At 37.7% G+C, this 27171-nt stretch overlaps 1 protein-coding gene and 1 non-coding gene across 3 annotated transcripts in view; both read left to right on the plus strand.

Annotated features, from left to right (window-relative positions):
* TYR (tyrosinase) overlaps positions 1-27171 on the plus strand; it is a 92975-nt gene that overhangs the window by 159 nt on the left and 65645 nt on the right. The window contains exons 1-2 of one of the 2 annotated variants that reach the window (XM_070425836.1): positions 14194-14273; positions 24863-25713. In XM_070425836.1, coding sequence (XP_070281937.1) covers positions 24895-25713 — 819 coding nt within the window. In that variant the 5' untranslated portion in view covers positions 14194-14273; positions 24863-24894. Of the gene's footprint in view, positions 1-14193; positions 14274-24862; positions 25714-27171 lie in introns of those variants that run through there. The other variant, XM_070425835.1, reaches the window with a different exon arrangement.
* LOC139019188 (U6 spliceosomal RNA) lies at positions 19011-19117 on the plus strand. Its single transcript, XR_011473067.1, has one exon. It is a non-coding gene; the product is annotated as a U6 spliceosomal RNA (small nuclear RNA).

A 27171-nucleotide genomic window follows, 5' to 3' on the forward strand; every position in this document is an offset into this window, starting at 1 on the left:
TTTTTGAAGTTTTGTTTTTTTACTTCAAAATAAGATATGTGCAGTGTGCATAGGAATTTGTTCATAGTATTTTTTTAAACTATAGTCAGGCCCTCCAACGGTCTGAGGGACAGTGAACTGGCCCCCTGTTTAAAAAGTTTGAGGACCCCTGTTGTAAACATTAAATACTGTATTAACTATCCTGTACCCACCAGTGTGAAAGAAGTATGTGTGTCTCCATTTTACATTTTATCCAGTCCTAGAGATTTCCCTGATTAGCTTTCTCCCCCATCCCTAATCTACCACCAATGGACTTCATGTAATCCTCTTTACATCTTCTCCTTTGATTCTAATGTATAAAATAAGCTGCAAAACTGCCATTCTCTGGGGCATTTTCTATTGAGATTCTACTTCTGGGCAGGTTCTCAAGTTTTTGGCTCAAATAAACTCTTATAAAACTCTCCTATAGGCTGGACATTCTTCAGTATATAATACATATAACATAAAAAAATATGTTAATCGACTGTTTTTGTTATCAGCAAGGCTTCTGCTCAACAGTAGTCAAATAGTAGTTAAGTTTTGGGGAGTCAGAGTTATATGTGGATTTTTTTACTTTATGCAATCCATATAATACAAAGGATTAAGAGGAAAGATTTCTAATCCCAACTTTTCCACCACCCCCCCACCTTATCTTTCCAAGTCTTACTCCATTACCAGAAATGTGGGCCCTGGGCTTTGAACAATAAAGTTACTAAATTTTATTTCTTTAAGGTATTGATTCCTATGCAAGGGCAAGGGCTAAAAATATACCAGTGGTATTCTAAGACAATTGTTAGAAAAACAGTTCAAACTATTCAGATAAACTAGAGTTCTAATAGTAGTAACCACTCTCTCCCTGGAAGCACCATGGGAAATTTTGGAGGGCAGTTAGTCAATATTAATTCTGGATATGTTTCTTTAATATTCTTTAAAATGTATTTGGAAAACAAGGGGAAAACACAAAAAGTGAAAATCTGTAATAAGCCCAATATTTAAATTTTAGTTCTATAAAGAAGTCAAAGTCACTCTTAGGTTTAGACTTCAAAACATCCTTGCTTAAAGGATGCATATCTTTTCTCAAGGATGCTTACCTTTCTGGTAGTACCTAATAGTTAACTTTAGTTCAAGCTGTTGCTAAAATAAAAGCCTAAGGAGGCAGGTGAATGGGGCTGTTTGGTTCCTATAGCCAAGCAGTCCCTTGGCCCTCTCTTACACAGAAACGTGTGTCAGAGTAATCCATTCATCCGTCGCTCAGGGTCTGTTGGTCAGTCCCGGCGTGAGATGTGTTACAGTGTGTAAGGACTTGGTAAATAGATTATTTAGACCCTACATATCCAGGGTTTTAGGACTGTATGTGGGCAAAGAAAAAGAGAGGAGTACAGAATAGGGTGTCCAGGGGTAGGAAAATAAAGCATCTATACCACAATACCTGGTTAAACTTATAAGAAGTACAAAGGTAGGGGAAGTGTTAAGGACACTGAATTAGAGTTAGAAATGTTGTATTCCAACATAATAGCTACTTTAAAATATAGTCTCCTAAACTCAACTTGAGCAAGTCATTTTATCTTCTCAAATTTTAGTTGCTTTATATTAAAAATTTTAAAAATCAGTATTTCTAGCCCTACTGGTTTAGCTCACTGAATAGACCCTTGGCCTGCAGACTGAAGGGTCCCAGGTTCGATTCTGGTCAAGGGCACATGCCCGGTTGTGAGCTCGATCCCCAGTGGGGGTGTGCAGGACATAACCAATCAATGGTTCTCTCTCATCATTTATGTTTCTATCTCTCTCTCCCTCTCCCTTCCTCTCTGAAATTAATAAAAATATATTTAAAAGAAAAAAAATGGGTATTTCTTCATAGAGTTGTTGTGACAATTTTATAAAATAACACTTATAAAAGCAATTTTAAAGTGTAAATTCATAATAAATACAAGGGACTTTTATTAACATTGTGAAAATGAAAAGCAATGGCTTAGAATAATTTATATCCCATACGCCGGGCCAGAATTTAACCCAAAACTAAATCTTTTTCTTATTCTAAAATATTTAACCTATGAACTTTACTATCATATTTAGATAATGGGAATGTAAAAATTCCTAGAAAAATATAAGCATATCAAACACAGTAACTTATAAAAAGTAAAATGCATTGTGATCAAGTAAAATTTATCTAGAAATAAAAGGTTTAATCAAATATTAAACATCAAACTTTATAATTTACCATACACACTGATTTAAAAAGAAAAATCATACAATCATCTCAACAAATGTAAAATTAAATATTTCACAACATTCAACATCCATTCATGACTATCCCCACCCAAAAATATCCCTTTCAAATAACTGGAAATAGAAGGAAACTTCTGACTTTTTCAAGAAGGAAGTATCCTGACTTGTCTCTGGATCTTCTGAATGAGAAACTTTGAAAATGGAGCCTGGGATTCTGTATTTTACTGTGGTTTGCTGGTGATTGTCTTGCTGTCATGGCTGAATTGTACAACACTGAACTAAAAAGTAGGGGTTTTTGTTTTGTTTTGTTTTGTTTTTTCCAGTTTAAAAGGAGGCTTTTACTCCCTCTCTCTTCCCATCAAGTACCTCTTAAATATGTTTCTTATTCCCCCAAGCTTTCAGCCGATGCTTTTACCCAATATATACTAGTAAATGTTGACTTGCATAGAATGTTTTCATATTAAGCATCAGTGAAAGTATAGGAATTAAGAAGAAAGGGGGAATTTGTTGGGTCCTGGTATTTAATACTGCTCTATTTTTGATCACTCTAAAATTATACTCTGAACTGAGTATAAGGCTCACAAATTTGTGGAGAGTGGCAATGCAATAGTCACTGCACATGGAATCAAATTGTTGCCAGACCAACATCTGGTAGTGAGCAGGGAGGTCTCTTCATGGATAGAAGTTACATTAATTTAAACATCATTAATGGTTCAGAGCAACTATTTTCAACTTTTTTCATCTCATGGCACAAATAAACTAATTACTAAAATTCTGAGTCACACAGGAAAATATATTTTTTGCCGGTCTGATAAAAAACAGGTACAAATTTGATTTAGTCACACTGATAGCTATTGTGTTGGCTGTTGTAGTTTTTTTATTTGATAATCTAAGGGAAAATAAGTCAATGCCCCTGACTAAATAGTCAGGTACTGCATGTTTTAAAAATTCTTGTGGCATACTAGTTGAATATTGCTGCTTTAAAGGAAATAATAAAAAGGGGTGGGAGAAAAATCTTACAGTGGCATGAACTCTGGAGTGATTCATAAGAAAACATACACCAAGAAGTTGCTCTCTGTTTATAAATAATAGAGACAGGCAATTTTCAAAGCCTTCATATCCTGAAGTCTTTCAAGTTCCTCATAACAGGTGGGAAATGAAGAGTTCAATTAGATAGCATTAAACAAGAATAAGGAAGACTGGATTCTGATACTTGCTCTGCTCTTATCTGACTGAGTATAATTTTAGCTATTAAAAATGTTTTTATTGATTTCAGAGCGTGGAAGAGGGAGAGAGAGAAATATCATGAGAAACATTGATAGGCTGCCTCTTGAATGCCCCCTACAGGGGATTGAGCCACAATTGGGGCATGTGCCCTAACCAGGAATCCAACCAGTGACCTCCTGGTGCATGGGATGATGCTCAACAAACTGAGCAGCACCAGCTGGGCTAATCTTAGTTATTTTATTACACCTCTTTTGTCCCTAATTTCCTGATCTATAAAATTAATGAATAAAATGAAATTATCTTTAAGTTTCTTTCCTGTTCCAGGAAAATGGGCAGTGAATGAAGTATGTGAAACTGAGATTTGAGTGGATAACATATGTATCAGTAAGCTCTTGAAAGTTGACAATAAAATCTTAAGATATTATTTTAACCTCATTAGGCATAAACATTGCTCTAAGAAACAAGGGAATAGAAAGAGAAAGTGTAACCAAATTCAACTTTGGATCTTATGACAAAAACTAGAGGCCCGATGCATGAAATTTGTGCAAGAGTAGGCCTTCCTTCCCCGAGCTGCTGGTAACGGCTTCCCTCTGGCACCCAGGACCTGGGCTTCCCTCTGGCCGCCAGCAGGCACCCGGGACCCAGGATTCCCTCACAGCCCCAGCTTCATCCGGAAGGTCGTCTGGAAGGATGTCCAGTTTAATTAGCATATTATGCTTTTATTATTATAGATAATACAAAGGCAATAATACCAACAGTGTCATAGTAGTGATACTCTATTGTGGCACTAAGAAAAATGCAATGTAATCTAAATCTTGAAAAGCTTGAAACACTTGAAGAAGGAGGGGAAATTTTTTGTTGTCCACCCTGCAGTCACTGCTGTGTTTTGTTTTATTTCTCTTTCTATATCTCTGTTGGTTTGCAAATTGGCCGCCATACACAAAAGGCAAGGAGAGACTGATAAAAGAGGCAGGCCACTCCAGATAAGTAGGTGGCAGGTTTAGTAAGGAAGGGGATTTACATATGAGTCTTGTCTTGGGTGGCCATAAGACAAGTAGAGCTGCTAACCTAGCACCAGAAACTTAAGTTTATATAGAGGTCTTAACTGGTTCAGCCATACATACAATTCAGCCATATATACAATCCAGCCATATATACAATCCAGCCATATATACAATCCAGCCATATATACAATCCAGAGTTTAATAACACATTACCCTCTTGAGGTTGCATCCTTGAAAATGGACATTCTAAAAACAGGAGCGGTGGGTCAGGATCCTCCAAATTGCCCAGGTTTAGCTCCTGGGTCAACTAGAGGTCACGTTTTTTTGATGACCTCCTCCAAAAATCCCCATGGAACCTCTCATGGTGTAGGGATGGGAAGGATTGATGCTCAGCAAGTTTAAACAAAGAGACATCCTTTCCTCTGTTGAATTAAAAGTTATACTCTGGAGTTGTTTATTTATATTTTCTTTTTTTCACTTTTTTTCTTGTATTTCTCTTCAACCTGGTAAACTTCTGAATGGTAAAATAATAAAAATCAAAGCCAGTTCCAAAGCCTTATATTTTCTCAGATAGGCCTATAATCTGAGAGACTTGGGGGAACATTTTGGAAGGAGAATGTGGAAGAGTATGTCTTGTTGACAGTGCAATTGAGGTAAGCAGAAGTTGGTGATTATTGCAATCCTATCCTGTTTTAGATTCCTTAACCTCAAAGTCTCAGAACACAGACAGCATGGGGAGACTACCCACATATCAGCACATCATTACTTTTTATGGCTGAATAATATTCCAGTGTAGGGATATAACAGATTTTGTTTATCCATGCATTCATTGATAGATGTTGGATTGTTTCCACTTTGGTCTATTATGAATAATGCTATTATAAATGTTCATGTATATATTTCTGTGTAAACATATATTTTTGTTTCTCTTGGGTATATACCTAGGAGTAAAATTGCCTGGTTTATGGTAACCCTATCTATAATAATAAAAGGGTAATATGCTAATTAGACCAGACAGCTGAATGACCTTCTGGACGTCCATCTGGATGAAGCCACAGAGTCGGGGGCTAAGGCAGAAGTGGTTAGGGGCGATCAGGCAGGCAGGCAAGCAGGCGAGCAGTTAGGGGTGACCAAGCAGGCAGGCAGAGGCAGTTAGGGGTGATGAGGCAGGCAGAGGCAGTTAGGGGCAATCAGGCAGGCTGGCAGAGTGGTTAGGGGCGATTAGGCAGGCAGAGTGGTTAGGGGTGATCAGGCAGGCAGGCAGAGTGGTTTTGGGCGATCAGGCAGGCAGGCAGGCAGGTAAGCGATTAGGAGCCAGTGGTCCCAGATTGTGAGAGGGATGTCCGACTGCCAGTTTAGACATCCCCCGAGGGGTCCCAGAGTGTGAGAGGGTGCAAGCTGGGCTGAGGAACCACCCCTACTCCTGTGCACGAATTTTGTGCACCGGGCCTCTAGTGTTTAATGGAAAACAAGCTAGTAACACAAGGCCACATACTATATAATTTAACTCATTTAAAAGTACAAATAGGGAAATCTATAGACAGAAAGTGTATTAATGGTTGTGTAAGGCTGAGAGTGAAGGGGAAAGTATAGGGGAGTGATAGCTAAAAGGCATCTTTTTGAAGTGATGAAAATGCTCTAAAATTGACCGTAATGCTGGTTGCACATATCTGTACATATATTAAAAACCAATAAAGTATTCAATTCACTTTAGGTGAATTGCATGATATGTGAATGGTATCTCAATAAAACTGTTTAAATAATTGGGAAACACATTCTCATTAAACTAAAAAAAAAAAAAGAAGTATATAGGAGCCTTTTCTAATCAGAGCCATCAATCCATGATTAACCTGGTTGTTCCTTCCAAGAAATCTTCCCTGATTTCCTAGCTGACCTAAGTGAGGCTCCCTACTGCTGACCATTATTGTAGTTCCTTCCACTTGCATTGGATTGAATGTATCTGTTACTAGGCTGTCTTCACCTTAACTTGTTATCTTTTTGGAAGATAAAGTAATAACATATTAATGGTTGATTCCCTGGGGTCAAATACAGAGTCTGGAACATAATAGACAAAAAATAAATATGTTATATGGATGAATACTCCAAATAATTTTCCCCCACTGCAGAATTATAGAGTTTTACCATGAAAGCAAATACAAATATATAATTTTAAAAGGCCAATTCATTTAAAATGGTACTTGATTATCAGCTCCAGACATGGCCTCTTAAACTTATCACTAAAGTACTTACTTGTAAAGGACATAATTAAAGATGGAATTCACACCATTATTTAAAGGGACAATGACAATTTAGGAGCTAAGAATTTCAACTAATTATAATACTGATGGAGCTGGTTAAAATGAACCAATACATAAACAAACATCAGTAAGTGCCCTGTTCATACATTATCTCTTGAAGTAGAAGAGTCCAATCCATGAAAAAAGTTAAAGAGATCATTTATCTCTGTCCTATTGATTTAGAATTCTCCAACTGACAGATCCAGGCTTTTGTTAAACAGGAAAATGGGCATCCACCTTTCCATGAGCAGCCATTGCTTGGTGGAGGTTATGCTTGATACACAAGAATACCATTCCACACTCCACATCTCCAAATATAAAAAAATATCCATAAAGATATAGCAATTCCAAAGACACATTAGGGGAATGTTGGCATTTATTTGTATCCGTTAGCCAAATATAACTGGGTCACTTTGTGGAGAGTCTTAGAGACATGATATTCCAGCAAAACAAACTAAATATTGCCCAGCTGGTGTTGTTCAGTGGTTGAGCTATGAACCAGGAGATCACATCTCAATTATTCCTGGACAAGATGCATGCTTGTGTTGCGTGGCTTGATCCCCAATAGGAAGTATGCAAGAAGCAGCCAATCAATGATTCTCTCTCATCACTATCTATCTTTCTCTCTCCCTTCCCCTCTGAAATTAATAAAAACTATACTTAAGAAAAACTAAATATTGATATCAAAATTTTGAAAAAGAATTATATGTTTTTATTTAACTATTTTAAAGAGGAAGCAAAGGGAAAATTACATTGCAAAATTTCATAATAATCTTTACCAAAATTTTCTTAAAAGAACTACAAGCAAATGCTCATGATATTTCTTTTTTTCTCTATCCTACAAAGTTTTATAAAATTCTGATTTTTCCTATGAAAACAAAAACAATCTTCTAAGATTCCATATAAAATAAGTTATATGTGAAGAAATAAATAAAAATAAGGATGGCATCTCACTTCTCCATGAAATCAAATGTCTCAAGTCAATGGATTTTCATCTTTATATTTTGATAGAGAAAGCTTCCTATGCTACAAGTTTCTACAAGACAAAATATTGTTTGTATCAGTTATGGTTCACAGTTATATCTTTGCATTAGTCTATTTCACATTAGAGATTTCTTCAGGTATTGTGTGATCTTGGCTCACATTTCAACTTAAATTGCTAAAAAGCTTATTGAGTATGTTGGGTGCGGGTATAGGCTTAACAGAGAGGTCTCTGAAAAAGCTGTTTCATTTGGAAACCCCACATTGTTTTCTAGCACTGGTTAGATTTCTCAGAGAAAACTGCCTATCTCTTCCCAGAAATAGAAAAAAACAAACAAACAGCTGTTAGAAATCTAGGAGTTAAACTGGAGATGAGGGTTGACTTTTGGGGACCATCTTTGAATAGGTAGATGGGCTTCTTCCCAGTTCCTCTGTGTTCAGTGCAGTACTCCCACCTGCAGCTGGGCATTTCATCCCTTGGAGAAGATACAGAAAAGGTTCTCAGAGAGGAAGGTATCTTCTGTGCTTCTGCTGGCTGGCAGTGGAGTGCTGGAGGAGACACTTAGACTGTGGTTCGAGATCTTGGAATTAAACTGCATCTTCAAAAGACTTTCCAGGAATCATACCGTTTTCAGTGTTTCCTCCACACTCACTTCCAGAGTTACATTGTGTTGTCAATTCCTGCGTCTTGCCGATTTCCCTCAGTACACCTTGCATAGGTTTGTTGATTTCCTTCCTTCCAGTTTAGGGCTGAGCGCGTTGAGGACTGCTACCTTGCCATTCATCTTTTGCATCGCATCTTCCCAACTGTGTTACTGTCTCTTCTTTCACTCGTGTCCTTGTGAATTAATTCGTTTACGAATCCCCTTTATCATTTATTTGTACTAAATTTTATCAGGAAGTGAAATTGAAGTACGCTTCAGCCAAATCTATTGCTGTATTTATAATTATAAATAATCTAGCTACTAAGATGAATTCTAGTTGGTCACAATGCACTATTTTTTAAAATTAATTTGCTGGTTTTGTTTGCTAAAATTTTATTAAGATTTTTGCACTATGTCCATAAGTGATATTTCCTTTTGGTTTTCCTTTTTCATACGGTCTTGGTGTAGTTTCAAAATAAAGGGAACTGGACTGTTTTTATTATCTATAAGGATTTAAAATAGGAAATATGTGTTCCTGGATGTTTTGACAAAACATAACTGTGAAACTACCTGGGAATATTGCTTTTTAAAAAGACATGGATATTTTGCTACTAATGAATTACTTTAATTGTTTTAGAGTTTATTCAGATTTTCTATTTCTTACAAAGTCAGTTTTATTTATTATATTTACGCAAAAGGCGAAAGAATCTAAGCCTTTAAATTTTTAATCATAACTTTATTCGTGGAATTCTTATATGATTTTAATATATATATATATATCCTATCTAATAATAAACAAACATGGTAATTGACCGTACCTTTGCTACACCTCCCACTGGCTAATCAGCGCAATATGCAAATTAACTGCCAACAAAGATGGCGGCTAATTTGCATACTACAGGCAGGGCGGGACAGCGCGAGCCGCCAGTGCGCAGCCATCCAGGGCAGGCCCGGCCCCGCCTTGCTGCCCAGCCCCAGAAGCCCCAGGAGCCGGCCCCGCCTTGCCGCCTGGGACCCGATCGGCGGGTCCCGGGTGGCAAGGCAGGCCAGCCCCAGAAGCCCCAGAAGCCAAGACAGATTATGAGGGTGAATCTAAAACAAAACCCACTTTAAATATAAAGACACATATAGATTAAAAGTAAATGAATTAAGCTGCAGCCTGTTTTGCTCAGTGGATAGAACATTAGCCCGTGGACTGAAGGGTCCAGGTTCAATTCCAGTCAAGGGAATGTACCTCAGTTGCTGGCTTGATTCCCCAGTCCCTATCAGAGCATGTGCAGGAGGCAACCAATCAATGTGTCTCTCCCTTTCCCTTCACTCTCTCTAAAAGTCAATGGAAAAATATCCTTGGGTGAAGATGAACAAAAACAAAGTAAATGGATTAAGTAACATTAAAGAGATTATAAGAAAAATATATTCCAAATTTTGTTAGTTGTATAATAGTTATGTTTAAATTATTAATATCTAAGAAATTGGGTGAAGGGTACATGTAATATGCTGTAGTATTTTAAAGTTTTTTTACATGTATGAGATTATTTCAAATTAAAATATTAAAAAATAAAAATTAATAAAACATTAATTGAAATGTATCTGCATTACATGAAAAATCTCCTAATTGCTTCTGGCATAATTTATTAAATTGTGCTAAAATTTACAAGGGTTCAATTAAAATATATCTTAATTCTAAATGATATAATAGAAAATATATAATAGTGCAGTTATAAGCACTTATCTGAAAATAAAAATTTAAACAAGTGAATTTAAAGAAGGGATTAGCCAAAGAAAATATATGCACAACCCATGGACACAGACAACAGTATGGTGATGGCCAGAGAGAAGTGGGGGGCAAGAGCTGGTTAGAGGGGACAAAAGGGGGGAAATAGGGACATCCTATATCCTATCTAATAAAGACAAAAAGGGTAATTAACTGTACCTCCACTACGCTTCCCATTGGCTAATCAGGGCGATATGCAAATTAACTGCCAACCAAGATGGCGGCCGCCAACCATGCAGCTGAAGCGAACATGAGGCTTGCTTGTTCCAGTGATGGAGGAAGCCAAGGTTCCCGGCCTGCGGCAGCCCGGCTCAGAGCCCGAAAGCAACAATGTTTCAATTATAGAAGCTAAACAAACCCCAGATACCTGCTTTCAGCCGGCCACAGCCTCAGAGCTGGAAGCGCCAGTGACGGCAACAATGTTTCAATTATAGAAGGTAAATAAATCCCAGAATAAAAAAAAAAGAAAAAAAGGAGAGGCTGGGAGCTTCAGTCACCAGCCAGCCTGAAAACGGCCCTCAGCCCCTCACCCAGACTGGCCAGGCACCCCAGTGGGGACCCCCACCCTGAAGGGGGTGTGACCAGCTGAAAACAGCCATCAGCCCCTCACCCAGCTGGCCAGGCACCCAAGCGGGACCCCACCCTGATCTGGGACACCCTTCAAGGCAAACCAGCCCACCCCCACCCATGCACCAGGCCTCTATCCTATATAGTAAAAGGGTAATATGCAAACTGACCCTAACAGCAGAAAGACTGGGAATGACTGGTCACTATGACACACACTGACCACCAGGGGGCAGACGCTCAATGCAGGACCTGCCCTCTGGTGGTCAGTGAGCTCCCACATGGGGAAGCTCTGCTCAGCCACAAGCCAGGCTGATGGCTGCCAGTACAGCGGTGGTGGAGGGAGTCTCTCCTGCCTCCTTAGCAGCACTAAGGATGCCTGACTGCAGCTTAGGTCTGCTCCCCACTGGCAAGTGGACATCCCCCAAGGGCTGCCAGGCTGCCAGAGGGATGCCTGATTGCCATATTAGGCCCAATCCCCTGGGGAGCAGGCCTAAGCCAGCAGGTGGTCATCCCCCGAGGGGTCCCAGATTGTGAGAGGGCACAGGCCAGGCTGAGGGGACCCCCCTCCCCCGAGTGCACAAATTTTTGTGCACCGGTCTCTATTATATAGGGACATCCTATATAATAATAATAAAAGGCTAAAATGCACATTGACTGAATGGCAGAATGACTGGTTGCTATGATGTGCACTGGCCACCAGGGGGCAGATGCTCAATGCAGGAGCTGCCCCCTGGTGGTCAGTGCACTTCCATATGGGGAGTGCCACTCAGCCAGAAGCTGGCTCATGGCTGGCCAGCGCAGTGGTGGTGGCAAGAGCCTCTTCCACCTCCGTGGCAGCACTAAGAATGTCCAACTAACGGTTTAGACCCGTTCCCTTGGGGGCCTAAGCCTTTAGTTGGACATCCTCTGAGGGCTCCCTGGCTGTCAGAAGGATGTCTGACTACAAGCTTAGGCCTGATCCCCCGGGGAGTGGGCCCAAGTTGACAGGTGGACATCCCCCAAGGGGTCTTGGACTGTGAATGGGCACAGGCCGGGCTGAGAGACTCCCCCCGCCCCGGAACAAATTTTTGCGCACCGGGCCTCTAATATATATATATATATATATATATATATATATATATATATATATATAGTAAAGATGTATATATATGTTTATTGTAAAGATTAAGTTTATTATAAAGCATGCTGAGAATCTGCATCAGTTTTTTACTTCATGTTTCTACAACTACATATTATATTTATAACCCGGAGAGGAAAACAATCAAATGAATCCCTAGGAGTCTCATAACAAAAAGCTTATATGTGACATATTCTCATTTCTCCTTAATTTAGACACTAAAAGAAAATAAGGAGACTTTCATTACAAAAATAAGTCTGTTAACCCAGCCCTTGTGAAAAGATTCTAAGCCACTAAAGAGTGGCATAGACAAGGTAGACTGACTCTGCTGTAGGGCCCAGGCTGTCAAATCAAAGAAAAGCTCCCCTGTTTTCTGTCATCCTGATGTAGACTCAATGTCCTTAGCTCACCCTTTGCACAGTATGTGCATTTAGTCATTATAACACCAGGAAGTAAAACTGAATCATACAGTTAAAAGTATCTGAAAGCTGTCAGTGCTCTGTACATTCCTAGTTTGTAATAAACCATGTTTTCTTGACAGGGTGAAAGAAGGGAAGCATGTTGGGAAGACACAATTGGATTGATGTGGTATATAATGTGGTATAGCTAAAAGTTTCTATGGGAAACTAGCAGATTTTCCCACAGTCTCTCTTTCCTCAGGACTGCTTCATAAACTGTATTGATGTGGGGCAATTGGCTCATCCCAGCTTCTTTTATGCTAACATAAAGCCCAACACTTCAGGCTGCATCAGAGTTGCCTTCCTACGGCATAAAGGATATATTTTCTCTGTGTTTCAGTGCTTCTGATCATATGACATAAATATGACTTTGTGTATAGTAGCAATTTTTATCTGATGATATCAAAGGCTTTGTAAATATCAGATCCTTTAGGAGTTCAAGTGGTCACAAAGAATGGGGAATTGTATGTTTGAGAATTCAGTTACAGCTACAGACCACTCAGAGGATCAGGGAAAAGTTTCTTACTCCCTTAGACTGTCTGATTCTCTATCATATAAAATAGAAATAATATGATATAGAATCTAAGTAGCCCAAAGATATACTTGTTACTAAGCTCAACTATGAATAAATTGAGATCATCTGAGATGAAAGGGAAGTTGATAATTCAAAATTTTATTGTCTGACATTTTTAAAGAAGTACTTCATATAAGAAACAAATGGAATATATATATATATATATATATATATATATATTCCATATTTAAAAATTTTACCTGTCCTTCTTAAGTCAAATAATGACATGACCTTCAGAAAAAAGATATATAAAATACAAAGTGAAACGGGTATGGGATTTTTGAGGAACTGAGGGCTAGAAGCCTCCTATTTTAAAGACATTATCTAAGTTTATTCTCATAGTAATTCTGTGAGCTGATTTTATTATCCCTATTTTTCAAAAAGAAAAACTGAGGATCAAAATGAGGGTAATGGCTAGTATAGGGCAAAACTTTGGTCTTGAACAAAAGCCTATTGTTTTTTCTTATGTGTTTGATTTTGCTTTGATCATGATTGATTCTAGATAAAGGCTATATTATTGGTCAATCATTGGGTAAAGGGAGATGTTTGACAAAAATAACAGAATTTATATCTAAATGCTATGGGGACCAAGCTATATCCAATCTATTATTATAGAACTCTCAGGCTAAAGCCTTGCTAATCCCATCATAAATACAATATTATTTATAATGGGTTTAGGACTATGAGCCACTTTTATAGCACAAAGTTATTATAAAACTGTGCACAGTAATAAGAATTTTACATGTTATAATGATACACCTTCTAAAAAATGTTGGCCTAGTCCTTGAGGGTGATGAATTGAATTCCAATGAAAAAAGAGTTGGGTTTCAATAATGAAGAAGCATTTTGTGCTTTTGTTTGTAATGGTCTTTCTATAAATCTTCTTTTATCTTATTTTCACCTAAAATAATTCTATTCATTTGTCCACATAAGCTTTAATATCTATACACCGTGAGGTAATAGCATGCAGCCTTTAACTCACCTAAAAGTTCCCAAGTCATATCTATTTTTTACATGCTGGTATAGAAGTCATTTTTTCTCATTTCTCCTGCCCTGCCTCTTTCAGTCATAATCAATTACTGGAAGTCTTAAATTCATGTTGTCATCTTTGTGTTTTGCTTCTCCCTCTGCCTGAGCTATACTTTCTTCCCCTTCTTCTGTTTATTTATATCATTCTTCTGTCGAAATTCGATTCAGGCATTCTCTCTCCTCAGGCAACCTTTCCTGACAATCTAGTCTCCCCAAGTCCCTTCATAGATGATCTGGGTTATATGTCTTCACTGTGTTTCCATAATTTCCTTCACACAAATTCCAACATATAGATCTCGTAACCACACTGGTGTGTTCATTCCCTGGATCCATCAGTTATCAGTTGCATCTCCTCGGGTAAGTCATTTAACTTTTCTGAACCCCATTTCCTTGATCATAATAACCATTTCATACAGTTCATTGCAAAGATAAATGATATGAAAAACAGAGAGTAGGCATTTGTGCTAGATACCATTCCTTCGGCCTCCTAGGCCCGTTCTTTGCCTTCTTTACCCTGTTCTGGGCTCTAGGAGACTTACTGATAAGACCCTCAGTAAGGGGCTCCAGGCTCCTTTGGCTTGAGCTTGGCTTCATCCACAGAAGTGCACAGGCAGAAAGATCAGAGGACAGAGGAAAGTGAAGTCAGGGTCAGGGTATTTAGTCCCCAAATCCCTCTTTGCCGGTTAGCCAGAGGTTGTCTGTATCCTTCTGCAAGACTCAGCTCCTGCCAGCTGGCTCAGTCAATACAGTGACCTTTGTGTTCCAGTAATTGTTTCCTTCCCTTGCCCTTCTTGCCGAGGGTACTACATTATCCCTTGTTCACTTTCTTTAACCCTGCTCCCAAAATTGTAAATAGTTCTTTTATGAAACTAACCCTCAAAAAGTCAGCTTGAGTGTGTCAGCTGTTTCCTGCCAGGACCCTGACTGATACCACATTCAATATTATTAATGACATGCACTTCACAAGCTGTCCTGTAATTGTCTCTTGATTTCTCTGAATCTCTTGCCAGAATGTGAACTACTTTAGAGCAGAGACCACGGCTCATTTGTCACTGTTATTCTCTGTTGTCACACACATTGTTTGGAAAAATAAAAACTCTCAATATTTGATAATTGATTAAATGAAGAAACAAAGGAATATGTGTTATTCTGACTCCTTAAAAGTAGGACTGCCCTTTATTCTTCTGAATACAGTGTGAAGCACTGAGTAATACAGGATGGGGCAAAAGTGAGTTTACAATTGAGTACATCCCAAACAGAGTTTATTCTTCTATTATTATATATTTAGTATTGTATTATTCTTCATATGAACAACTGTAAACCTATATTTGCCTCATCCGTATAAATACATGTTTGCTGTAGTGAATGTGATTTTTTCCAGAAATAAAATTAGAAAGATGATTTAAAATTAATGTTTTCAGTGCAAATTAATCTTGGGAACAGTCAACAGACCATCAGATTAAATGTCATATGAAATTAACTTAAAAGGATAGGCAGGACTCTAAACTCTAAAGACAGCACAAAAGTTGGGATTAGGTAAAAATGTTTATAAGCCTATACTTAGCTCAGTAATGTATGTAACTACTTGAAAAAAAGTGAATTGAGAAGGGAAGCATTCTATAGGCTATTTAGGTAAACATGTTTTCAATCATTGTCTTATATAGGACATTCTGCATCCATTTGAAAAGATATCACTTGAAGCATAACCACTAGGTTCATTTCTGTTCTTCATCATAAGTGATAGGCAAACTATGTTAATTTAGTGGGAGTGGGAATAATGTTAGGAATTACACTCTTTATTCTATTTATCACAGGGATCACGAGATATGCAGGAACAATAGGAGCTGTTCAGAAAAAGACAATTGGTTTCAAATGGCCAATCTGAAATTGTGGGTTGTGATGGGAGCTCAGATTTTAAATGAAATAGTTTAAATGTTAAGACACAAGGAGATTGATTTTGTGAGTGTACTTTGTTATTTATACTAAAGCTATGGAAAAGCAGCATTATTTTAACATTTGGAAGTGGACCAGGTCAGCATTATCACTTCCATTCTAGAACTGTGAAAGGTTAAAATTAGAGAGGTTAGGTCAGCCATGGGCAAACTATGGCCCGCGGGCCGGATCTGGCCTGTTTGAAATGAATAAAACTAAAAAAAAAAAAAAAAAAAGACCGTACCCTTTTATGTAATGATGTTTACTTTGAATTTATATTAGTTCACACAAACACTCCATCCATGCTTTTGTTCCGGCCCTCCGGTCCAGTTTAAGAACCCATTGTGGCCCCCGAGTCAAAAAGTTTGCCCACCCCTGGGTTAGGTGCTTGGCAAAATATCACAGAACATGGCAGAACCAGAACTAATTTGAATTAATGTGTGACCCAGTGTTTTCCAGCTTACCAGGTTGACTCTTCTAACCCAGAGTTGACCAGTTGTCTACCTGACTCTATCATAGATCCATTTTTTTAAACCTATTTTCTTTCTAAGAGTTCTATGTGTTTATTTTCCATTATAATACATTTATTTATGTTGTTTTTTACCCTTTGATGATAATAATAGATTTTTTTTTTTATGAGGCACTGGCTGTGCTGTCTCTCAGCATCCCCTACAGTTCTGTCTGTCTTCCTACTTACCCATTTTTTATGATGTGTCTAAACTAATACCCATTGTTCCTGCAATGCATATTTTGCCCTTTGTTAATGCTATTTAGATCATTAAGCGATAGTAAGACTAGCTCTGGGTGTAGTAGAATAGTGCACAATCAGGAAATGGAAAAAGGTTAATACCCTCTGGATAATTTATAGACAGTCAATTGAAGCAAAGAAAATACAAGTCATTCAGCACTGTGGTAAGCACAATTTGCTTAACAGCCAACAGTCTATGAGAACCAATGTTGAAGGGAGATTTAGTGTATGATTGAGGTAATCTATTGCAAAAGATAACCTTTAAACTAGAACTGGAGATAACTAAGATCATCTATCTATACATCTAGAAGCTTATCAAAGATAAGGCAAGTACCCAAAGATGACCTTCATAATAGTTATGAGCATGAGAATATGGCAGAAGCAAAATATGACATCAAGATCAGATAGAAACAGGATTAGTACAGCAAAGTATAATCAGCAAGTAAAATTGCATTAACATAGAAGGTAACAATAAAATAGAGTATTTTTGTGAGATTTTAAATTATACAGACAGATATGACCTCTGCAATTTAATGGTAGTTTGATCTTAATTATTAACATCAGTTTTCATGACTATAGGTGGTTACATGTACCTTGCAGGCTTGTTTGATTACATTTTTAAAAATTGTATGTGAAATGCCTAGATCAAAGTGGACATCCGATAAGTAATTTTGCATGAAAATGATTGTTGAATAAATCCTACGAAATACTGGTCCTCACCTTTTGTTTAGCTAAACTTCTATCAGAGTACTGGCAAAATGTGTCCCTTTCTTCCATCAATCTCTTTTCACAGGGGCCTTCTCACTTTTAGCAGTTACGCTGAGTTTACTGCTGGATTCTGCTCTCCTGACTCAGTATCTGATACTATGTTCAAAATGGGAGCTAGTATCATTTATACTTTTTCCTATCTTCCTCCAACTCCGCCTTTCCTGTCTCTAAAATGGTACAATCTGATCTTAAAAAATCATTATTAGCCTAAAATGATATGATTTATTAAATCAGTATAGTGGTTTTATGGATACTCATTTTATTTTTTATCTTCTACATGTTTAAAATTTTAGAACTTTAAAATACATTTCACAAGATAAGGAAAATGAAGAGCAAATAGATCTATCCATTCATCAATCCATGCATTTGCCATCTAATGAAGATATTTTTAAAGTGCCAGACACTACACCAGGTACTTGGCATTAAATCACATTTTTGCCCTCAAAGGATTGGTCTGAAGGAAGCATCAGACAAATTAATAGATTATTGCAATGATGATTACAATGACAAAGGTGAACTTAGGTTACAATGAGAGGATAAAAAAAAAAAAGAAGTCCCTCACCCATCCTTGAAGGAGACCTGTAGTTACAGTGTGACTAGATTGTGCAAGTGAATAAAAGAGAAAAGCATTCTTAGAAGGACAAAGAGCATGTGCTAAACTCAGAATTCTAAGGAAGCATGACATCTTGGTGTAATGGCCAAAGTTCAGTATCTTAGAGAATCAGGTTTTAATTAGAAGAAAAGGGAAAGTGAAAATGTCAGGTAGAGAAGAAGGGGCGAATTTATAATAATGAAAACTAATTATATATAACTATTAAAGTAGTTATTTGTTAGTTCTTAACACTGAGAAGGTCTAAAAGTAATGAGAACCCTGTAGCAATGAACACTATAAGCACCCGATTTGTGGTTTTTAATAATAACAGTTAACATTTATTGAGTACTTATATGTGTCAGAATTTGTATTATGTGTTTAACATGTACTATAACATTTTAAAATGCATGTTAAACACTCCAAAGAGCTCCAAAGAGCCTTATGTGACAAGGCTAAGAATACTCTGGCAGTAATATCTTAAACTATGAAACAAATCGTAAGTATATGCTTCAAATGAAATTATTGAACAAATCATAAATATATCCTTATTATCCTTCCCCTATTTTTATTGCCATGGGGCCTAAGAACTAATAACTGGCAGACTTTGGATAAAAACTTAGGGAGTGCCTTCATACCTTCAAATCCAGGGGAAATTGAGGCTTGTGAATTACACAACTTTGTATCCCCCAGGTATCTAGTATAGGACCTTGGCATGGTCGATGTTCAATATTTATTGAATAATGAATGAGTCTAAACTTAAACTGTAGAGAGTTGATAGCTACATATTTTCCCTTCAACTCTACACATGAGTACACATAAACACAATCATGATAATTATTACCCAACATATCATAATGTAGCTTGGTTGATGTCTACCAATTAGCTGAATATTGGGCAAAGATGTATCAATTTTTACCTTGAAAAGAAACATACCAAATACATAAAAGTATAGAAGTCATCATGATAGTTAAAACAAATATGTATATAAGTTATGATTAGAGGTGGTTAAGGCACCAAATCATTATTCTGGATATTGATAAAGAACAAGAATTGAGTGATCGCTTCGGCAGCACATATACTAAAATTGGAATGATACAGAGAAGATTAGCATGGCCCCTGCACAAGGATGACATGCAAATTCGTGAAGCATTCCATATTTAAAAAAAAAAAAAAAAGAACAAGAATTGAGCATTTACCCTTCCTTTTTTGTATGTATGTCAGAGGAAAAGTTATTCTTTACAAAAAAATACAATTAATAAATGCATGTAAAAGTACAAAGTTCACTATTATTGTATTTTTAAAAAATGTATTTTATTGATTTTTTTTACAGAGAGGAAGGGAGGGGGATAGAGAGTTAGAAACATCGATGAGAGAGAAACATCGATCAGCTGCCTCCTGCACACACCCTACTGGGGTTGTGCCCCCAACCAAGGTACTTGGCCTTGACCGGAATCGAACCTGGGACCCTTGAGTCTGCAGACTGACACTCTATCCACTGAGCCAAACCGGTTAGGGCTATTATTGTATTTTTTAAATGAAACAATGGATGTAGGAAACAATTATCAGTAAATAATGAAACCATGAGGTAAAATTTTGTCATGGAATTATACAGTAGATAAGAATTGAGAATTGTTCAGACAGTCTGAAAGCACTTCAAACCACTGATAAAATTAAAAAAACTGCTACTGCAAAGGAACCATACAATTGGTTCCTCTGCTGTCTTTGAGAAAGTAGTACACAGCAAGACTGTGAAGTAACCCTTAACAAAAACAATAACAAAATTGACGCTGAATTTAACCAACTCTCTAGATCTAATTCCTAATTATAGAAAATGCAAAAGATTGTTATTGAAAACCTATGAGATGATAGAAAATACAGGATAAAGAAACATGTCTAGTGATACCATAGGGATAAAATTAGGCAACCCTGCAAAGTGGGGAAATTCTACAGGACAAAATCCAGTTTCTTCTCTATATAAGTTGCATATAAAAAGAAGAAAAAAAACCCCACAGATATCTTTAAACTTAAGAAATACACTAACCGAAAGCAATGCATAGACCTTGTTTGGATCTTGAAAAAAATTTTTTTCTTAATATAATTAAAGTAAATTAATCACAGACTTAAAATTAGATGGTACTACTAGTAAGGAATTATTGTTCTCTCTTTTTGTCTGAGATGCTGTACTGCTATTGTGGTTATATTTTTAAGTGCTTACTTGTTAACTATGTATACTGAGAAGTTATAGAGAAAATATGAAATTAGTTTTAAAATACTAAAGAACTTCTTTTTATTTTGGTGGGACAGGAGAAACAATGCCTAGAGAAAGGTAATAGTTGATGATTTTTTAATTGAATTTATTGGAGGGACATGAGTTCACAGAACCATACAGATTTCAAGTATGTAACTCAAATTGTTGAATCTTGATGATGGGTACAGGCTAACTCATTATTTTTTTTCTAGTTTGACTATTTTAAGTATTTCCATAATAAAAGTTATTTTTAAAATGGGAGTTATTCAAACTGAGCTGATTATGTTACTTATATTCAATAAATTGTAGCTACTTTTAAAATTGAACAAGCCTAGAGAAGAATGTTTAAACTATCATCAAATAAATAAGCAGAGACAAATGATCAGAGTGAGGGAAAAGAGCAAGGTTGACTAGGTCAAAACCAGTGAGTGTGTGAATGATCAATGCAAACTTCAGAAAATAGAGGACAATTGTGGCTAGACAATAGCTTAAACTTTCAAATTCAATATGTTTAAAATGAACCCATATTCAATTCCCATGAACATTTTACCCTTGATTATTTCTTATTTTAGTTAATGGCACAAGCCAGAAACCTAGATGTCAACCCCAAATCTTGTTCCCCTTCCCCTTTCATTCTTCTTGAATTCATCCCCTATATATCTCTCAAATCCACTCACTTCCATCTATCTCATGGATCATCACTCTGGTTCAATCCACATGATTTCTTGCCTGGATTATTCCAAAAATCTCTAACAGTTATTTCTACATCTACTCTTGCTCCCACCCCCCACATCTGTTGTCATCTCAGCAGCTTGAGTAGAATTTTTTAATTTGCACATGATAATTTCAAAACTCTGCTTTAAACCATTTAAGGACTATGCTCTCATCTACATATATACCTCCATACTTATATCACATCAACATAGCTTTGTGGGTTATAGCCACCCTAAATGTCCTTGAACATGCCATGATTCTTTCACTTTGGGGTCTTTTCTTATGATATAACCCTTTTATCTGGAATGCTCTCATATCCACTGTTCTCTTCACTCACCAGACTTCTACTCATCTTTCAGAGGTCACTTGAAATGTAACTAATCCTGGAAAACCTTAACTCTAATTCATGAGACTAGATAGGTCCTGCCATCTTCCCTCATAGTTCTGTCCATAGTAACAGCTTAAAAAGTCATTTAACCAGAGGGGGGAAACTATGGAAAATCTATGTACATAGTTATAAATATGATTTAAAATTACTAAAATTAAAATATTATCATAGACATTAACATGCTTCACAAGGTAGAAACCTCTCTATTGTGCTTACCATGGCATCCCCATTGCTCAGCATATGCCAGATAATAGATGCTCAACAAATATTTGCAAAGTATTTACTGAGCCTCTAATTTTGGTTAATAGAGATTGCATTAACTGACAGATTGACTCATATAATAATCCTCCAGGAAAGGATAGTGAGGAGATAGAAGAGGGCTAGGTAGTCAGGGATGAGACCATAGGCAGGAAAGACTAGCCCGTGGTCGGCAAACCGCTGCTCAAGAGCCACATGCGGCTCTTTGGCCCCTCAGCGTGGCTCTTCCACAAAATACCACGTGTGGGCGCACACGTACAGTGCGATTGAAATTTCATGGCCCATGCACAGAAGTCGGTATTTTGTGGAAGAGCCACACTCAAGGGGCCAAAGAGCCGCATGTGGCTCGTGAGCCATGGTTTGCTGAGCCTCAGTTTGCCGACCACTGGATTAGACCCAGTTAGGCAGGAGTTGCTAAGGCAATCCGGCTAGGTGGGAAGAAGGTGCATCCCAGAGATGTGAGCTTTAAAATGTATGGATGTTGATAAGGCAGAATTTTGTGAAAGAACCAATCAGAAGCCAGCAAAACATAAATCTACCCCTAGACAAAGAATCATAACCAGCAACTGCTTGGGCCCTCTCCCTGCTACTCTCTGCTGCAGGGAGTCCATTTATCTTTCAATCAACTTTGCTTTTCTTAACATCTTTTCTGTGAACTCATTCTTGATTTTGCCAGACACCAAACGCGGACCCGATCACAGCACTTTGGTTTCAATAGGACACCCAATTCTATAAACCAGACACCTAGAGGATGTACAACTATAGTTCAGAGAATAACCAGCCTAAATGAGGTTTGACCTTTAAGAAGTTTGTATTGACAATAAGACATGTACATATGGGCCAGAGGAGTTAGTGTCCTATATTTCAGAATAACAACAAGGTCTGTTAATTTAAAGAAATCAACCTTGTAAAAGAAATTAAGAGGACAAACTACATTTTAGCCATTCCTCTGAGCACACTTTGAAGATTAAGAAAACAGACTTGGGGTTGTAGTCACAGAAGCCCAGGGGTGTGATGGAGGCTTTCTAAGTTATTTACTGAGAAGCCTGATAGGGGGCAAGTGTAAAGCAAAATTCTTCATTAAGTTGAACATGAGAAGTTGAATTCTGTCTGCAAGTAGATGGAACAGAATTACAAAAGGCCCCATGTGGTTAAAAGTAATACAGATTCAAGACTCCCCAGAGACAAGGAGCATGTTTTAATCTCTTTGTGGCTGTGAAAGGAGGAAGAAAAAAGATTAAGCCTCCTTGTGGAGATCATGTGATGACTTCCTGATCCCAGCCAGAGGCAGCATTCCCATGGAAACTTCTCTTCCTTCTCACCCATACTGCTCTTTCCAACCAAAAAGGCTGCTTTGAGTCTCAGGAGAGTTGTATGGAGGGACCTTGACATTTTTCACCAGATCCACTCCAGCAGAAAAGGAAGAGAGCAGACAAGGCTGATATTTCAAGGTCACCAGGATAATGATGACCTTCCCTAGAACCCTGCAGCCAAGAGCCCTGGCACTGCTGCTTTCCTCCATTTTCACTTCTCTCACTTGTTCTTTATATTCCTGGGACCACCCAGCTTTGAGTATGGAGTAGGATAAGGAAAGTGAGAAGTCTCAGAGAGGCAACTTTGATTTGACTACTCTTATCCTCTAATTCACCTTAGTTCAAACTAGCTAGTTTTTAAGCCCCTCCATGGGGAGCCTATCTGAATCCAACGCTCTAACTCTGCCAATGAAACACAGCTCCCACCTCCATAGTTTTGCCTACCTGAAGTAATGTCTCAATTCTCATTAGTCTTTCAAACTTATCCCCACCATTTAAGGTTTTATTCAAGGCACTCCCTAAATAAAATGTGAATACTATTAATTAAAAAACAACTACTATGCAATTCTTTCAAGGATCCTCAGTTCACAAGATGTCCTACCATTAAAAGTCTTATGTACTGCCTGGCTGGTGTGCTTCAGTGGTTGAACGTCAACCTGTCAACCGGAGGTCATAGTTCAATTCCGGATCAGGGTACATGCCTGGGTTGTGGGCTCAACCCCCAGTAGGAGGTGTGCAGGGGCAGCCAATCAATGATTCTCTTATCACTGATGTTTCTCTTTCTCTCTCCCTTCCTCTCTGAAATATATTCTTTATATATATGTAAAGAATATATATATATATATATATATATATATGTATATATATACACACACACACACACACACATATGTAGAGAGTCTCAGGTACTTATGATCTATACTACTCATTTGAAAACTAGTGTAAGTGGTAAAGTTATATTTCTATTCATGCATTTTAATTTATCCAGTTCACTATACACCCAGAGAAAGAATTCCTGAAAGAATTTATATGATCAATAAATATTTGTAGAATAAATATAGGGTGTCCCAAAAATGTATATGCACACATTGAATAATTATAAAGGCTGTGTTTATTAAAATACATTTCATTTTTAAAATTGAGCTATCAGCTGTTAGAGTGTATATACATTCTTTGGGGGGGGACACCCTGTATAATAATTTTTTTTCATTCACTCACTAAATTGAAAACTTTGCAATGACTACAGCATTAAAAACAAAAAGAGTTTCCTTTGGAATTTTAAATAGTAAAAGTCCTCAAAATAAGACAGGTCATCTGCTTATCAAAGTGACTTATCCTTAGGAATTGTCAGAAAATGAGTACTTAGAGAGCTAGCAAGCAGCCAACTGCACCAAGATAATCAGGGAGGAGTAGCAGAAAGATTTTTGTCTTTATAGAAAATAAAGAAGCTGCAATATAATCACATATAAGAAATAATCTTTAGGCTCTGAAAAGATTTTTTTTTTCCAAAGCTGACCTGCAAATGCTGTGGCCTATTCTATTTACGGTCTCTGAAAAGCATCTACCTTACAACCATTATATCTAACACTTCCTGAGTTTTCTTAATAGGAGAAGCTCTGTTACTGACACTACTTCTTATTTTCAAATTCAAAGTATCATTCACTTCATAGTCAGTGAACTGGGTTTACATAGATCCGGCATTACTATCATTAATAACATTATTTTATTAGCATTCTAACCATGAGAAACTATTAATGGTGAACAGTGTTTCTCACTTTAACCTAGGGCTATCCCACTTGCAGGATACATGCCAACTCTAAAGAAAAGTTAGTCATGTGGGTTTCAGAAGATGAAAGCTTAAGATCATCAAACACTGAGAGTGTTTGATGCTGGAGGAGGGAGTGGCATTATATAGGACTTAGCCAAAACATGTGATAGTCACTGGAGGGTTAGCTGAAAGAAAATTGTGTTGCTCAACTGCACAGCCCAAACAGGCCTTGTGAGGACTAGAGGAAGAATGCTACCTGCTGTGTTGTACTGCCTGCTGTGGAGTTTCCAGACCTCCGAAGGCCAATTCCCTCGAGCCTGTGTGTCCTCCAAGAACCTGATAGAGAAGGAATGCTGCCCACCATGGAGCGGTGATGGGAGTCCCTGCGGCCAGCTTTCCGGCAGGGGATCCTGTCAGGACGTTGTTCTGTCCAATGCACCCCATGGGCCTCAATTCCCCTTCACAGGGGTGGATGACCGGGAGTCTTGGCCCTCCGTCTTCTATAACAGGACCTGCCAGTGCTCTGGCAACTTCATGGGATTCAACTGTGGAAATTGCAAGTTTGGCTTTTGGGGACCAAATTGTACAAACAGACGACTCTTGGTGAGAAGGAACATCTTTGATTTGAGTGTTCCAGAGAAGAACAAATTTCTTGCCTACCTCAATTTAGCAAAGCGTACTACCAGCCCAGACTATGTCATCCCCATAGGCACCCATCGCCAAATGAATAATGGGTCAACACCCATGTTTAAAGACATCAGCATTTATAACCTCTTTGTCTGGATGCACTATTATGTGTCAATGGACACACTGCTTGGGGGTTCTGAAATCTGGAAAGACATTGATTTTGCTCATGAAGCGCCGGGTTTCCTGCCTTGGCACAGATTCTTCTTATTGCTGTGGGAACAAGGCATCCAGGAGATAACAGGGGATGAGAACTTCACCATTCCATACTGGGATTGGAGAGATGCTGAAAACTGTGACATCTGCACAGATGAATTAATGGGAGGGCGCAACCCAGCAAACCCTAACCTTCTCAGCCCAGCGTCCTTCTTCTCCTCTTGGCAGGTAAGGTGTGCTGGACATACAGTATCAGAGCATAAAGGAGACTTAGTAATCACTTCTTCAGACAGGGCTGTGTAAACCTCCCTCCTCACCTCTTCTGCCAAGAATAGAAAAGGTCTCCCATTAAGAACTCTCAACATACCTTGTATTTTTCCTTTAGCGCACACTTCACAATTGTAGTTACATAGATATCTGTGAGCTTATTCGTCTGATATCTTCTACCAGGTTCCTAAGGTCTAATAAATAGAGTATTTGATTCATCCCCCAGAACCTAGGATGGTGACAGGCAAATGGTAAGGGCTTATTAAATATTTGTTGAAAGAATGGATGAATGAATGTTTAGATGATTAAATAAATAAATGATCTACATCAGTGTTTCTGAAATTTTCTTCACAACAAAATCCATACAGAGCACATATTAAAGTACAAATCCCTGGCCTTATCCCAAACCCTTTGGTTAGAATCTTTAGTGGAGGGTCCTAGGGAAGTATTATCATTTGCTAAATGTCTGGGGATTAATAGGCAGGAAAATTGGGGGAATATTCTTTAAATTAAATCTTCTTCTTAAAAAACATATAAGAACCCTAAGGCTCAAGTAGGTAAATCATAAAAACAGCTGTTTTGGCTGGTGTTACTCAGTGGTTAGAGCGCCAGCCCACACATCAAAGGGTCTCGGTCGCTGTATAATATCTGTGGTCACTAATGTCAGCTATTTACCAAGATTAATGAGTGTATTTGTGTAGGAAAGTCTGGAAAAAGAGGTCCTTGCAAAAAAGAAATCTATTTCAATAAGCCTTCAGACCTCCTGCCTTAATCTATAAAGTACAAAACTCTCATCTAGCTCTCACAACCTCTGCTACTGCTTAAAATATTGCTAACGTTGGATGTGGGGTTTTCAGTGAGTTATAATGCTTTCCTTAACTATGCAGCTTCACTTGACCCAGAAAGTCAGGAGGATTATCTAAATTACCAAAAAAAAAAAAAATTACAACATCTAATAGATGGATATTAACTGATATTTAATTACATGAGATGCATACTCCTTAGTGATACCAGAATTATATTTGTAATTATTTTCAAATCATTTATTAATTATCGAGTGGAAAATTGTTCCCTTTTTTTTGCTTTTATGATTGCAGCCAATTTTATTTCTTTTTTTTTTTAAGATATTTTATTGATTTTTTACAGAGAGGAAGGGAGAGAGATAGAGAGTTAGAAACATCGATGAGAGAGAAACATCGATCAGCTGCCTCCTGCACATCTCTGACTGGGGATATGCCCGCAACCCAGGTACATGCCCTTGACCGGAATCGAACCCGGAACCTTTCAGTCCACAGGCCGACGCTCTATCCACTGAGCCAAACCGGTTTCAGCCAATTTTATTTCTACATAAAAATTATTGGGTCTAATAAGTAAGTGTTGGACTAGGTTGTTATAACATTAGGTTCAATGTAGTTCTAT

The sequence above is a fragment of the Myotis yumanensis genome, unplaced genomic scaffold, assembly GCF_028538775.1.
Source record: "Myotis yumanensis isolate MYYU_CA2020_CCGP unplaced genomic scaffold, mMyoYum1.0.hap1 SCAF_10, whole genome shotgun sequence".
NCBI classification, from domain to species: Eukaryota; Metazoa; Chordata; class Mammalia; order Chiroptera; family Vespertilionidae; genus Myotis; species Myotis yumanensis.